The sequence below is a fragment of the Panthera tigris genome, chromosome F2 (genome assembly GCF_018350195.1).
Source record: "Panthera tigris isolate Pti1 chromosome F2, P.tigris_Pti1_mat1.1, whole genome shotgun sequence".
In the NCBI taxonomy this organism is placed as follows: domain Eukaryota; kingdom Metazoa; phylum Chordata; class Mammalia; order Carnivora; family Felidae; genus Panthera; species Panthera tigris.
Window position 1 is genome coordinate 78,909,992 of NC_056676.1, and position 15,288 is coordinate 78,925,279.

General features: G+C 62.0%; 2 protein-coding genes across 6 annotated transcripts in view; one reads left to right on the forward strand and one right to left on the reverse strand.

Annotated features, from left to right (window-relative positions):
- Window positions 1-223: 223 nt before the first annotated feature.
- TRAPPC9 (trafficking protein particle complex subunit 9) overlaps window positions 224-15,288 on the reverse strand; it is a 578,179-nt gene continuing 563,114 nt past the window's right edge. For both annotated transcript variants that reach the window (XM_042973222.1, XM_042973221.1), the window contains 2 exons: window positions 1,385-1,605; window positions 224-846 (listed from right to left, as the gene is read on the reverse strand). In XM_042973222.1, coding sequence (XP_042829156.1) covers window positions 679-846; window positions 1,385-1,605 — 389 coding nt within the window. In that variant the 3' untranslated portion in view covers window positions 224-678. The remainder of the gene's footprint in view (window positions 847-1,384; window positions 1,606-15,288) is intronic.
- Window positions 9,999-14,479, forward strand: LOC122234978 (leucine-rich repeat extensin-like protein 5). Of its 4 annotated transcripts, none has more exons than XR_006212990.1 (4): window positions 9,999-10,163; window positions 10,611-10,705; window positions 13,549-13,754; window positions 13,954-14,108. XR_006212990.1 is itself a non-coding variant. In XM_042973224.1 (4 exons), exons 1-4 carry the CDS (start codon window positions 10,137-10,139, stop codon window positions 14,356-14,358), a joined length of 621 nt encoding a protein of 206 aa, XP_042829158.1. In that variant the 5' UTR covers window positions 9,999-10,136; the 3' UTR covers window positions 14,359-14,479. The 4 variants fall into 4 exon arrangements, 1 of the variants encoding a protein (XP_042829158.1); XR_006212991.1 differs by lacking the exons at window positions 13,549-13,754; window positions 13,954-14,108 and adding exons at window positions 10,945-11,047; window positions 13,321-13,539; XM_042973224.1 differs by having other exon boundaries at window positions 10,611-10,630; window positions 13,991-14,479.

Below are 15,288 nucleotides of genomic sequence, written 5' to 3' on the forward strand. Positions count from 1 at the left end.
CTGTGACAGGGGCCGGGGACCCAGGCCCAAGGAGCGCGTGCACAGGGCAGGGCTGGGGTCGCAGAGACAGACAGACACAGACCCGACCGCGTGGGCCACCAGCCATGTGTGACATGGGGATTTCTGTTCCGTGTCCCTACCGGAGTTGGGGGCTGACAGCTGGGTGGGTGGCCCCCTGACCACACTGGACGAGCAGATGCGTGGATACAGGCGGAGCAGCAGAGAAGCAAGGCGGCCTTTTATTGGAGAACTTGTCACAGACACACAGACACGCAGGCCCGGCCGGGGAATGGCCCCGGGCCCCCCGACGTCGGCCTGCTGGGGGCAGACTCCCTCCAAGCCGTCTCTCCTGCCGGGGCTGCCTCAGGGGGGCTCCCTGCCTCACGTGTGCCACCTTTTTCTCCTGGCTGGGCTGCGATCCCCAGGTCCCGGGAGCAGGTGCAGGGACCCCGGGGCCCGGGCCGGGTGGGTGCTGCGCTCTGGGGTTTGGTTAATGCCAGGCTCCAGCGGAGGGTCCTGCTGGCCAGTCCAGGAAGGGGTGAGGCTGCCGTGTCTGGGGCGCAGGAGAGAGGGGAGGAAGAGTAGGGGCCGAGACTGGGGCCGGGTGGAGGGAAGGCGGGGGCCAGGCCCGGCCAGCTGTGCCCACAGGAACAGGGACCCCGAGGGGGCGGGAGGGGCTCAGGCCTGTGCGTCCAGGGCCCGCACGTGCACGCTGGGCAGGCAGAACCAGGATGGCGGCAGCTCCTTGCTCGCACTGTCCTGGTGGAAGCGGATGTGGAGGAAGAAGTCACCCGTGTACAGGAAGAGCAGGGCTCCGAGGCAGGCCGACTGGCCTGAGGGCTGCACCTGTGGGGAAGAGGGAGCGATGTCAGCCCAGAGTAGCACAACCCCCAATGCCACCAGGAGACCCTTGAACCTGCCTGGAAGTGGGGGCAATGGGGTGGGGGGGAGGGCCCCCCCAAGGGCTTTCCTGCTGTGCTCCCCCAAGCAGGTGGCTGTCCCTCTCTGAGCTTCTGGCTTTGGAAGGAGCATAGCACTTCCCTCCCTGGACCATCCAGGGGTGCCGGCAGGGTGGGGAGTGGCTGGGGTGAGGTGTCATTTCAGTGGCATGAGGGCTGCTCTCAGTGGACTTCCCCAGTTCTCCTGGGCTGCAGGCTGCCGCGAAGCAGGGGGCGCTGACTGAGAGGGGCAGGGGCCGGGGATGGCGGCAGTAAGGCCCCAGGTCTCGCCATCCTGGTTCACGGCCAGGACTCAGTACACGGAGAAGTGAGCTACGTGAGGCCCACGGTGAGTCAGGGAAGACCCCGTCCCCACCAGGGGAAGGCAGGGGGCACCGGGACAGTGGCCGTGGGGGCCGCTCTGGGGCTCACAGACCGCCACGCACCGCGTCAAGGTAGAAAGTGCTGGAGCCCACGAAGGAGACGGCGTCATGCAGGTCGTAGTTGTGCACGCCATTCTGGTGGTCCTGGAAGGGGGCCACGGTGAGGGCGAAGGGCCCCACGCTGCGCGGGCTCTGGTTGGTCAGCCGCACCTCCAGACGCACAGGGTCGCCCACCCGGCAGGCTGCAGCCTCACAGTCACATGGCTGTCCGTCCACCAGCACATCTGCAAGGGTCACAGGACACGAGAATGTCAAGGGCACCGCCCAGCTGGCCTTGCTAGCCAGCCAGCCATCCAACCATCCATCCGTCCGTCCGTCCGTCCGTCCATCCATCCATCCATCCATCCATCCATCCATCCACCCACCCACCCACCCACCCCCTCACTTGTTCCCCCACGAACGCAGCCAGCCCCTCCGTGTAGGCTGAGTGCTGGGACACAGACATGTGGCCCGGTCCTTGCCGTCCTGATGTGCAGGCTGGAGGAGACAGGTGTGGGCACCAGATCTGTAACCCAGAGGGTGTGTGCCACGCTGGAGGGGCCCCGGGTCATTTAGGGGTCTCCCAGATGCTCCTGCCTGAAAGGGCTGAACCGTGATGGCAGCCCATGGGGGCTCCTGCAGGTGAGAGAGACTCAGAACCGCAGGGCAAGACTGCGGCAGGGGTGGCGCACGGTGTTTGTAAGATGAACAGCCAGTAGGCACCTGGGTGGGCCTCTGCCACACGCACTGTTGATTCACACGCAGAAGGGCCTGCCCAGCTTCCCCCAGACACCCCAGAGGTGACAGGACGCCAGCTGGGGAAAGGTCTGGAACCCAAGGAGCAGAGCAGGGATTGGGGGGGAGAGGGGGGTGGGGGCCGGTGGACTGGAAAGTGCCGTGCTGGGAACCCCAGCCCCCTGGAGCCCCCAGCACATCCCAGTGGGATGATGGGAGGGGCGGTCTGGGGGACCTGCCTGGAGGCAGGGGTCGGGGGGCACAGGCTGGGATCTGAGCAGGAGACGTTCTCAGGACAGGCAGATAAGGGGAGAGCAGACCCCGAGGAGAACCCCCGTGAAGATGAGGCAGAGACTGGGGGCTGCAGCACGAGAAGCTGCAAGACGCAGGAAGGAGCCTTCCCCGGGGCCTCCGGAGCGGAGCACAGCCCCGCGGCACCGTGACTTCGGCCTTCCGGCCTCCAGATCCCTGCTGCGTGGAGACCACAGGTGGTAACGTCTCACGGCGGCCCTAGACGCCGACGCGGCGGGTCAGGAGGTCGTGGGGGTCAAGGAGGGGGTCCTAAGGCTGCATCGGGACCTTGCATCACCCGGTACCGGTGCGGCTGCCAGCCCGCCTCACCGACCTCTCCCTGTCACGTCCACGGGTCCACGGAGGAGTGACGTGACCGCGACCCGCGGGTGTGCACGTCCTCACGCGTGAGGACTGCTTGCAGCCACAGAAGCGCTCCCGCCCACCCCGCCGTGTAACGATTCCTCACGTGCTCATGAGCGTGACCCCGTCATCGCCACTTCCCATGGCGGGGGCCGGCTGGGGTCGCCAGGTGGCCGTGGCGAAGACCCTCCTGCCCGGCAGCCGGGGGGGGCCCGGGCATCCACACGAGGCTGATTCCTCACTCGGGGTCCTGGAGGCGCAGTCTTGGGGGAAGGTCAGGGTGGCCTGCCCTGGAGTGGAGGGGGGGAGATCCTCCCTCCAGGGTGAGTGTGGTCCTCAGGGAGCGTGTGCATCCGTGCAGCTGACCCTGCGTGGCCAAGCCAGGGCTCGGAGCACGTGAGCGTGTGTGTGTGTGTGTGTGTGTGTGTGTGTGTGTGTGTGTGTGAAAGAGCGTGCAAGTTATGGGTGCGAGGGTGTAAGTATTGCGTGGGGGGAGCATGCATGTGTGTGTGAGTGTGCGTGGGAGTGCAAGTGCGCATGCGAGTGACAGTGTGGGTGTGCGTATGAGTGTGCCTGAGTGGGAGTATGCGTGTGAGAGCGTGGGTGTGGGTGGGGTGAGTGCGCGTGAGGGGCAGCGTGCGTGTGAGTGTGGACAGAGAGGGGGCACGCCCGGACGGGCTCTGTGGGCAGCTGGGTGGGGGGAGGGAGCTGCGGGTCCAGAACCCCCCACGTTTCCCACCAAGTCCGTTCTTCCAGCAAAGCCTTCTGAGATGAAGTGCCCCCCACATCCTTTGTTTCTTGAGAATCACAAGCTTTTACGACACGTTACGGAAAACTTGGGAAGTTCATAGAAACAGAACTCATAATCCCAGCCCTTCTCCCAGCCACACTCAGCGTCACGGTGCCGATTTCCACGTGTCTTCAGTACCGTGGCCCGGTAGCTGCTCTCTGGGACCACGGAACATAAGCGTGTTCCACACGTTGACGTTTCCGTGAGCACATTTTCAAAGCCTGCAGGGGATTCCATTAAAGCAATAAACTAATCTACCCACCCAGCCCCATGCAGGCCGTGTCCACTTTTTCGGTATATAAATATCCCCGATGTACACACTTTTATACTGAGCTCTGTCTGGATTCCTGCCTCACGTTCCTGGGATACAGTGTCAGGAGTGGACACGAGTGAAAATGTCTCTGAGAGTGTGGGTGTGGGGCGCCAGTGGAGACTGACCTCCAGGAAGCCCCAGGGCCCGCCCCTTGCCCACCCCACGTCCCCAGGAGGAGAACCCACTCCCTGCCGCCCGCCCCAGATCACTGGATAACATGCACTCGCTCTAATGTTCGCCACCCGCCCCACAAGTCCCACTAGCACCTGCAGCGAAGGTGACAGGAGCAGAGAAATGCACAAGTCCCAGCCTTCAGAAAGTTCTCAGTCCAGACAGGCAGGCCACGAGCTGGGCCACGCTGAGCCACACAGCCAGGTGTGCAACGGCGGGGGGGGGGGGGGCTGCTACACGGCCCGGAGGACAGGCTGTCACCAAGTGCAGGCACAGGCCAGCCCGGTAACCCTAACGTCTGCTCAACACTGAACTGGACGTGACCCGGCACCACCTAAACCTCTTGAATCAAATGGGGAAAATGGAGGGAGCAGGTGTCAGGGCGCCTCGGCTGGTGGTTCCATTAAGGGAAAGACACGATTATGTGCAAATCAGTGAAGGGTGGCTGGCTCATTACATCTCTGCTCTTTTTTTCCTTGCAGAGAATTGTGTGGGTCGCGGGCTTGCTAGGGCAGCTGAGGACTGGCCTCTGGCTCATCTGCAGAGCGGCCCCCAGCCCGCCTGTGGGTGCTGTTAACCCTTCCCTGGCCTCCAGCTCTGTCTGCCTTCCGCCCCCCACCCCGGCAGGGGAGAGGGGAGACAAGGCTCCGCACGCAGCTACTGGTGGTGACCTTCCCTCAGCACTCTCCAGAAGGAGCAGGGACTTGTGGCCAGGCCAGGGCAGCAGGGGTGGGGGACGGGCCCCTGGCTAAGCAGCAGGCTGGGCTGGGGTGTCAACTCTGCCTTGACCCTTCATCCTGGGAGAGGCCTCTGCCCACCTGAGTGTCCTTCACCTCATCTGCAAAGCTGGGATACTGATCCTGGCCTCAGAGGCCTGGGGTAGGGCTGAGGACCAGAGAGAGAACAGAGGACCCAGCCAGGCCTTCCCTGCCCTGGTCTGAGGTGAGCAGTCCCTGCTGGGCCCCCAGATCTTTGGCTCTTACTCATAGATGTGACTGCTGGGCCCCTGGGAAACAGGCTGTGGCCCTCCAGAGGGGCAGGACCCATCTGTCTTGCCACCTGCTGGGTCTTCCCTCACAGGGTGACAACTGTCCCTGTCATCCTGGCCTGAGGGCTGTGTCCTCCCTCACAGGGTGACAACTGTCCCCACCATCCTGGCCTGAGTGCTGGGAGTCCTGCACCCAGAAAACCCCTGGTACCAGGCAAACTGGGAGCGCAGGGCGTGCCCCCCCAGACCTGGCACCCATAATGACTGCCAGGGTCAAATTAGGGAACTTCTGCGCTCAGAAAGCAGCTGTTTCCTTCCTTTCTGCAGTCCAGCATCTCAGATCTGGGCACCAAACCTTCCCAGGTCACTGGGAGGACACAGTAGGGCAGAGCAGAGGGCTGTAGTTCCCTAAGAGAAGGACAGGCTTCCTGAATCGAGAAGGGTGGTGAGGCCGGTCTCCCCTGGGACCCGGGGGTCGGGGGCTGTTTCAGAAACCTGCTGAAGATAAGCCCCAAAATGCTGGGGATGTGGAGGATGCTGGCTGTGCTCAGGTGGGGTCTGTAACCCCACTGGCACTGCTTCCCCAGCACACGCCGGGCTCTGGCTCTGAACCGGGCCAGCTGTGTCCCGTCCTGGGAGGAAGGCCCTTCTGGGCACAGCGGGTAGAGGCGGCCGGGACCAGAGGAGAAGACTGAGCTTTCTGCCAGTGGTTCACGGGACTCACCGGGAAGGGGATGGGGTTGGATAACTAAATACTTCTCAAAGGCGAGCTGTTCTGGAGTCATTTCTAACGTGCCGGGGAGGGGACGAAGACCACCCAGTCACCGCGGGCCTGTGGCACATGCTGGGCTCAGCTCCAGCTTCTCGGTTCGAGTCCTGTCTGCAGAGGCCCCTGTGAAGGCCTCCCCGCCAGGTCAGCCCGCTGCCCTCACACGGGGAAGGTGGGTGCAATGTCTACCCGTTCACGGCAAGACTGGGACCTTGAGAGCCTGGGACCGCGGCAAGACTGCGACAAGGAGCTCCCGCTCTGTGTGCACAGCGGACCGGCCAGCCGGCCCCCTGCAGGTGGGCGGGGACACCAGCGTGTGTGATGTGTCCCACGCAGGCGGCACGTCCCCGCTCGGGTGTCCCCCACGACCACCATGGTGCCTTTCTATGGCGTGGGGGGTGGGCTCATCTGGGGTCGGCGTGAGTGGGGCCTAATTTCCCCCCTTGACCTCCAGGGCCACCTGCCCCGCTTCCCCCCACACTGGCGGGGACACCCCCCACGTCCCTCTGCAGGCGGGGTGGGGTGATCCTGCCGTCCGCGTCTGCACCCGCCACTGCCTGCCTTCTCTGAGCCTCGGCTTCTGCTCTTTTAGCTGGGAGAGCAGAACGCGTTTCGGGGGCTTTTGTGAGAATCGGGTGTGTGTGAGCGGAGCTGGGGGTGCACGGTGGCCTCAGGGCTGGTCTGACTGGTGCTGTTACCACCGTGACTGGCACCCACGCTGGGGGTACAGGTCGGGCCCGTGGGGCTGTCACACCACTGCAGACTCCCAGCACCCTTCTTCACCCAGAGGACTGGGTGCCGCTGGGGAGCGGGGCCTTGGCAGCGAGGGGCTAGGAGCCAGCGACAGAAGGGACAGACGCGCAGCCTGTGAGGTCGCATGGCCGGGACCCAGAACGTCCCAGCCTCAGGGAAGCGGAGCCCCGGGAGGGGCCAGCCCACGAGGCGCCCACCTGCCCACCCCCCGTGCCAGCGACAGGTGCCCGGCAGCTGTGCACGGGGCACCCCCACCTGGGAGCGGAGAGTAGGACAGACAGGTCTCTGGCTTTGGAGGGTCCCACCTTCCAGAACCCTGAGTCTGCTTTGCTGCCACAGGGATGGTGTGGAGACAGAATAACGCCCCTCTAAAGACATCATAATCCCTGGGACCTGTGGAATATGTTCCCTCGCATGACAAAGGCACTTTGTGGCTGTGATGAGGTTAGGGATCCTGAGACGGGGAGATGATCCTGGAGTATCGGGTGGGCCTGATGTCATCACAGGGGCCCCGCCTGGCACCTGATGGTCACACGGAGGCCACACCACCTCGGCACCCACACCCAGCCCATTGGCACGACCGCTGGTCAGTGGCCACCACTCCCTTCTCCACCCTAGCCCTGGCCAGCTTCCTGGCAGGCCTCCCTATGTCCACACTTCCTGTTCTACCCTTTTCCACACAACAGTCAAAGGGATGGTGTAAAAATGCCATTCGATCTTGTCACCCCCTTGGTTGACCCTTGGCTGGCCTGTGGCTTCTCTTTATACTCAGAATGAAAGGGAGGTTCGATCAGACCATGGCTACTGACCCTGGCTTCCCAGGCCCTGCGTGGCTCCAGCCAGGGTCCCCCCACTTCCTGCTCTAACCACACGACCTCCTTCCTGCCCCTCCAGCACGCCCGGCACGCACCTGCCCTGGGCTCCTGCACCTGCTACCCTTGCCACCTTGGCCCTGTCCTCAGGCCATTTCGGACCACTCAGTGAAAAGTCTTCCTATCCTTTTTCCTCTTCATGACCCCTCCGTCACCCTCGACATCTTATCTCTTGTTTACCCGTTTGTTTAATATTAACTGTATTCCTTCTTCCCTGGACACTCCGGGAGAACTGGCACCTGCTGTGTCCCCAGCACCAGGCCAGGCGGGCACTCGCTGTTTGCTATCTGCGGGGTGACTGAGAGGCTGGATGAAGGAGTGCATGTGTGCGCTTTGGGGCTGGCCACGCCCTGCCCCCTTGAGGCCCCCAGTCACTTGTCCGTAACTTGTGACTCAGGGAGACTGGGCCACGTCCCTGAAGTGCCCTGTGGGGAGGACGTTCAGATCAACCTGCCACTTCCTGGCTCCGGGTCCCTGACTCGTCCACCAAGCTTTCGTGGAGGACATTATTCATGCAGGAGAATCTCATGTTGTAAGAAATCTCCTGGGAGCAGATTAGTCTCTTCCCTCAAAGCATTAAATCGGGTCCACCTTCTCCCTCCGCCCCCGGCCCTGCTTCTCCTTCACTTTTAATACCAGCCAGAGTCACGGACTTAATTTTGTCTGGCCCAGAATTCTTCCCGAAACCGCTGCCACGTTTATGCTACAGCACGTCCCCGGGCTCTGGCAGAAGCACAGGCTATAAATAGAAGCAGGGATGAGGGAAGGGCCCCGGGGGGCCCACTCTGGAGAGGCGCGAGGAGGAAGAAGCCGCCGGTGCCAGCCTGCTCTTTGGCCGAGGGCAGCCACCGTTGGGTGGGGGTTGAGGTGCGGAGCGAGCCACGAGATGGGGGAGAGGTGAGCACCCCGGGTGGGGGTAGGAATCTGGTGTTGCCCCCACCTGCTGGTGTCTTACTCGGGGCCAAGCCCTCGACTGGCAACCCCCTGTCCCTACTGGAGGGCACACAGAGCGGTGTGACTATTGCTAAGGGACCCTGAGGTGCAGGAAGCTGATGCAGCTGCCAGGGCCTGGGCCCAACAGCCTGGCCTCTGGAGAGCCTGCTGTGGGCCAGTGAGGTCAGCAGGGGCTGCTCCCAAGTCCCCAGGGGAGACCGCCCGGACGGGGAGCCCGTCATCCAGGTCTCGGAATCGGCACGAGAGACCGGGGTCCCGCTTCTGGGACAGGTCTCTGCCCTCCAGCGTCAGTTTCCTATCTCTCCCCAGGAGGGGCCGGAGCAGCTCTGCTTGGCCACGAAGGCTCCCGGGAGGCAGACACGGGGCTAGTTTAGGTCCCTGCCTGGGTTCCTGTCAAACGCTGACTCTGCTGAGCTCTGCTCCAGTTCGCAAGCGGTGCCAGGAAGGAGCAACCTGTTCCTGGTGCCTTGGAGATGCGGAGGTACGGTCCTGGGGATGCACCAATCTACTGCGTGCATTTCACCCCAGAAGTTTCCATGATCCGAAGAAGCCCAGAGAAGGTGGAAAGCGCAGTGGAAGGGGCTTGTCCCGACTCGGCCCCTGCAGCCAGGCCTCCGGTACGCCTGGCACTGGCTTCCCTGTTCTTGTTGGTTCCTCGAGCACCCGCTGTATCCTAGCTCGGGCTCGAAGGCTCCACGGTGTTGTCTCGTTCAGTGCCCGGAACAACCCGCCGGGCTGGCACCCTCGCTGGTGCAGACAGTCTCGGGAGCTGGCCCTGCTGCGTGGTGGGCCGGGCCGAGCTCCCCCTGCACCCCTGCACTCCAGAGCTTTACTGAAATATACTTCACAGACCCCACGGTTCTTCCATTTACAGGGGACAATTCAGTGTTGTTAGTACATTTCCAGAGCTGTGGAGTCATCACCACGGACGATTTGAGGATGTTCTCATCGCTCCAAGAAGAACCTCCATTCCCTTAGCCTCACCCCCCCTCCCCATTCCCCCGGCCCTGAATGACCACCGACCGACTTCCTGGCTCTTCTAGACTTCACCAGGAGGAGAATCACGCGTATGCGGTCTCTGTCTGCCTGGTTTCACTCAGCATCCTGCCGTCAAGGGTCATCCTTCCTACCATAGGACAGGGCTCCCGTGTGGACATACCACACGTTGTTCGTCCTTCTGTCTGTCCGTCACCAACATTTGGGTTGTGTCCACTTACGTCTGTCAGGAGCAGTGGTACCGTGGACTCCCGTGGGCACGGTCTGCACGGATGCGTGTCTTTGTCACCCCAGGGCACATACCTCGGAGTCGAGTCGCCGGGTCACATGGGGACTATATTTAACCCGAGGAGCCAACAGGCTGCTTTCCGCAGCAGTGGGACTGTTTCACATTCCCACCTGCAGTGCACGGGGTTCCGGTTTCTGCATAGCCTCCCAATACCTGCTGTTGTGGCCTTTCTGGTTCCAGCCACCCTAGTGGGGATGAAGGAACATTTCCCGATGGTTTCCTGGGTATTTCTGGTTTGGCCACGTCTGGTCATGCTGCAGCGGCCCTTGCTGCCCCACGGGGTGGGTGGGTGTTCCGAAGGGCTCTTTTGTGAAGTCATTGCTCACCCTGCATAGCTGTGAGAATCTTCTGGAATCCCAAGCCCTTAGCTCCCGCTCCTCCCGGAGCCCAGGACCAGACCCTGGGACAAGCAGGGACCGAGAGTGTGGCTGCAGGCGAGGGGCAGGTTGGAAGCGGGGGTCACAGAATTGCAGGGGGGCCTCCGCGAGGAGAATGATCCCGAGGATGCGCAGGTCAGAGGTAGGCAGGCAGGCAGTCAGGCTCGGCTGCGAGGCCCACGGTTGTCTGTCCAGTCTGCTCTGTGCAGAGAGGCTGTGTGAGGGGTCACGGGCAGGGGCGTGCTCCTGGCCAATCAGGAGACACCTGCTAACCAGCTGTGAACAGCCCTGGGGGTTCCGACCCACAGTAGACTTTTCAAAAGAGAACTTCCTGGCCGTGCTGTGTCCTGAGTGTCTGGCTTTCTGGGTCTGGGGTGGCGCTGAGCATATAATGGCGATGTGCCCGCGTCCACAGTCTCACCCAGAGCGGGCAGCACAGAGGAGCAGGGAGGGCAGGAGAGGAAGCTGGGGCGGGACCTCCTGAAATACCAGTCTGCCCCAAGATCATGTGCAAATCACCTTCAGGGGTAAAAAGGGTGGATCTCTTGCTCAACTGGCTTATGTGCCAACCGGCTCATTTCTCCTTTAGGACCAGGCTCCCACGGCCAGGTGAGCTCAAACTCCTAGCAAGGACGCCCTCCCTGCCCTCCCCCCACAACTCGCCTCTCCCTGCCTTTGCTGACGGTAAGAGATGGGATGGCCAAGTAGACTTTAGGCACAGTGTCTAATTTGGGATAAAGAAAAATTCAAGGACGTAAGAACAAAGCCATAGACACCAATTAGGTAAAGACCCAAGAACAGCTGAGGTGTCTCAGGTTTTGGAAGTTAAAGCAGACGCGAAACTTAAACTTCACAGGACACACGTTTTTCTGGTCCACATAAATTTGGGGTGGGCCTAAATTTTACAGTCACATTTGATTCAGGTGAGGCGTGGCTCAGGCATTAATTGAGAAGCTTTGTCGCTCTTTAAATGGAGAGAAAGAACTTCAAGTGGACAGACAAGCGAACCCTGGGATGGCAGGAGAGGTAAGGTGAGGCCCCGGGTTGCACCCTCCTCCCTGGCAGCAGCTGGGCGGCTGTCCTGGGGCACATCTAGCAGGCAACTCTGCAGTTTCCAAGAACCCAGTAAAAAGTGGAGAATTTTCTCTAATGCCAATGTACTAGTCAACTGCCATATCTTTCCTCTTTACCAACAAGAGCCAAATAACTGACCTTTTCTCTCTGGCTGTTAGGAAGCCCAGAGCCAATGGTGTACCAATCTAGACCACCATGTCGGCCCTCAGTGAGCCGTGTTGTAGTCATGTGTGCACACGTGCACACACACACACACCCTCTCCTACAGGTCTTGACCAATTATGCCAAATATGGTCCCTTTTAGTCAAGGAATTTTCGGTTTAATTTTGCTGCTTTCTTGTATACCGAGGGAGGGTTTAGAAGAGGTTAGAAGCATGGACACGCCCAGGAGTGGGGGGTGATGGTGTTTGGGACAAGGGTATTGTGCCCAGAAAGGCCGTGCACAGCCTGGGGAGGGGGTGACAGACCACACAGCCCCCTCGCTGTTCCCGCGGCTCTGTGAGCCTCCAGCACTGGGGGAAGCGAGTCTTTCCATCGGATGTGCTGCTCGGACGGAGCTGGCCGGAGATGGACAGTGGCCGGCAGGGAGGGCCGGCTTGTCTGCCCAGAACCACAGTGCTGTTTTCGGAGAGCTCAGCTCCCGGGGTTCCTGCGGGTCACGGGGCTGGAACACAGGCTCTCTCTGTCCCCATCGGCGACTGTCAGGGTGTGCGCCAGATGAGGCCGGAGCTTTGCTCTCAATCCACCAAATGGCATGCATTTTTACCAGTTATTGAGGTAGCTAATTAGTTCATAAACCAGAATGCCTCCTCCTCGGCATCCAGGGAGGGAGACTGTTCAAGGCCCACACGTGTAATTACCCTCAAGTGGAGAACAGCTCCTGAGGAGCCGTTTGGCTCTCTTGGGTAAATAATTTACTTTTACAACTTTTCATTAAAGATTAAAGGGAATTAAATTAAAATTAAGGCGGGTTGGACTGGCAGAGGAGGCCCGTGCCACTCAGAATTCTCTCACCGAGAGGCTCTCCGGCCTCCTGAGCCCGGCCAGGGCGTCCAGTGCTGTGGGGGGCTCAGGGGGCGGAGTCCAGGGTAGGGGTGGGGGCGAGCTCTGGCAGGAAGGGAGCGCTGCCCCCAGCAGACAGGTCTCGGGCTGCATCCTGGCGCGGCCCGCGGCTGCCTGTGGACCGCGGCGACCCACCGCCTCGAACACAGGGAGAAACACGCATCCCCAACACCGCACACCGGTCTGGGGTCCCAGCCGCAGACACCCTCCACAGCCTCCAGGCCGGTGCCCTCAGCAGGCCACACAGGTAGATGGCAGAGCTCAGATGCCAAGTGGAGGGCCAGGTGAGCCCCTTCAGAAGCTGCTTCCTCAGCTGAATGCGGGCACCACGCCCGCACCACCTGGCACATGCAGTGGAGGAGACACACGCGGGCGAGGGCGGAGCCTGCCCAACAGGCATGGGGGCCTGGGGCAGGGGACCCCGCAAGGCAGTGGCTCGGAGCACACTGACACGGCTACCTCAGTGGCAGAGGCTGTAAGTAAGGGCAGAGCCCCAACCCGGGTCCCCCAGGCATCAGAGCCGGTGCATACCCCTCGCCCGAGGGCTCCACGCTCACGGCGGTGCCTGCAGCTGTCTGTGCCCACCCTGCCGTCTGTGCCGGGCTCCTGTTTCCTCTCACTGGCACGCAACCTCCCAGCTCTGCATCTCAAAGCCCTGCTCATACGCCCCCTCCACCAGGGAGCCCTCCCTGCTCTTCCCTCAAGGAACACTTGCTTGAACTTGAGGAGGTTCTGGTGGCAGAGGCCGGCCGGGCATTCATCAAGCCATGCCCTTTCCTCCTGGGCACACAGCAGCGAGTGTGAACACGGGACTGAGTCCTGCTCAGGGGACAGCTGGGGAAATGACACCCCCCAAACCTGGCCCACAAACACATCCGTCCCACAATCCCCATCTCCACAGAGAGGACTAGAAGTGGAGAGAGGGGCCACAGAAGGGGCAGAACTGGGGTCCCCCACTGAGCTCCAGAAAGGCCTCCCCAGAACAGCATGAACCCTAAACACAGTAAGGTTGGTGTGAGGTCCCCGAAAGCTGCGGCTGTCACAACACCGAGCCGTGACACCCACAGGCCTCCAGCGCTCGCGTGCCCAAGCTCCCGGCACTCGGGAGCATGGCTCGGACGCCTCGCTGGGTGCACTGCAGCCGGGTCCCCGCTCCTTCCCAGGGGACAGGGAACACACCGGCCGAGGGAGAGGAGCCTCCAGTGAGCCCGCCCCCTTCAACCACCTGGATTTGGACACGCTGAGACAACCGGAGATCAAAGGGGAGAAAACCACGGAGGACGTGCCTGCTGGCTGGTAGCATTAGGCAAAGACGTCTTTCTGAGAAGAGCAGAGAGTGTGAAATGACTCCCCGGTCCCCGAGCAATGTCTGTGCCTTGTCACTCTCTCAGGTTTCATCTTTTCTCGGGCCTTTCTACACAGAGCCGGCCCCGCCACCCGGGGAGGCCTGGCACAGCTCCGCCCTCCCGCACCCAGCCCTGCTCTCACCGCACGACGCCATCCCAGCCTCGGACCCCCTCGCCTGCGGGGCCAGCTCACACGCGGGGCACCAGTGGCGGCAGGGCGATCAGGGGCAACCACAGGGTCTCCTCTCCTGGTGAGCGAGCACGAGGTGGGCGAAGGCGGTGTGGGAGGCGGTCATGCACAGGCAGTCTGTTGCCCTGCCCGGGCGCCTGGCCTCCCCGGCAAGCGTCCCTGCCGCCGCCTCGGTGGCCGTACTTGGCCCTCTGCATCGGCTGGGGGGATGGCTCCTCCAACGGGCTCCTGAGGCCTGGGCACCCCCCCACCTTCCCCAGGGCCCAGCAGGGCCAGCTCACACGGGGCCTCCACCAGGATCTGCAGGCCTGCCACCGGCCAGGCCCCAAAGCCAGGACTCTGGCCTCCTCGGCTGCCCAGCAGAAGACAGAGGGTTTTCCGGAGAGAAGACATCGAGTGACGTGGGCCGTACCAAGGTGAAGGCGGTCTGCTTCTCCCTCCCTGTGGTCGCTCTCCCCCAGCACCCTGAGACCACCTCCACATGTCAACCCCCCACAGCCATATGCAGTGCCCCTCAGAGCCTCCCCTCGCTGACTCCTACTGGCCTCTTCAAAACTCAGCTCAAGCAGCACCTCCTCCTGGAAGACTTCCTACATACTGCACCCAGCCCCACGCCAGCTCCTTGCCATACCACGAACTGCCCCTACTCAAGAGTTTTCTGTTGACAGACTGCCTTCGGGCAGAGACTAGCTGCTCAAGGGTAGGGGCTCAGGGTTCGTTCACTGAACTAACTGAAGAATGAACTCAGCCAATCCACCGCTTGTTGTGTGACCTTAGGTAAATCACTTAACCTCTCTGAGCTTCCCTGTCTGCTTCCTTATCTGCTACATGAGAGGAACGGGCTGGATGATTTCAAAACGGGCTATTTATGGTTCTCATGCCTGGGCTCAGCCCCTCCAAGTGCACGTCCAGACCCCTCTTTCTACTGGGCCAGGGTGGGACGTCTGCTCCCACAGTATACCAGACACTGCCAGGGGCCTCCCCCGACTCCCACACACAGCCCAGGGCCTGACATCTGGCGGGTCAACGTTCATGTCGGACAGACTCTTCGAGTGGCAACAGCCCAAGCTTGCCGCAGAACCACAGCGTCCCGGAGCACACACAGTCAGTCGGGAACGACTTGGGCCACCAAAGAACCTTCCGAGCGGCCGGAGAGGCCAAACCACAGGGGCAGCTGGACAAACAGGGTGCTGGTGAGCCTGCTGCCCTGTGCTTAACTGGGAACAGGGTCAGGGCTGCTCCCGGCCGTGAGGATGGGTGCCCCAGGGAGTCCATCACTGCCTTTGGTTCACAAGGACATGGTCAGGGGGCAGGGCCCCTCGCCTTCTGCCTTCCCCGGGGCGAGGGCCAGCAGTGCAGGAATGCGTAGGGGGTGGCAGGCCCAGGGAGCTCACGGAGTAGGGGGAGACTGAGCCCTGCATAGACCCAGGGCAGGGCAAGGAGCCCACCAGCCCACAGCCCACCCCAGGACGGTACAGGGGGACGTTAGGGCAGAGACGCCTGAGGGTTAGGCGCCCCAGGTGTCCCAGGGTGGCACGTGGGATGCCTGCTGGACCTGAAGACCCTCGTCGGAAGCGATCCCCCTGACTGAGGCC

Bases quoted from the DNA above. Each gene is read 5' to 3' on its own strand.
- LOC122234978 (XM_042973224.1), top strand. From the start codon at position 10,137: ATGATCCCGAGGATGCGCAGGTCAGAG. The intron at 10,164-10,610 runs GTAGGCAGGCAG...TTTCTCCTTTAG, and splicing joins CGAGGATGCGCAGGTCAGAG to GACCAGGCTCCCACGGCCAG. The intron at 10,631-13,548 runs GTGAGCTCAAAC...TCACTCTCTCAG, and splicing joins GACCAGGCTCCCACGGCCAG to GTTTCATCTTTTCTCGGGCC.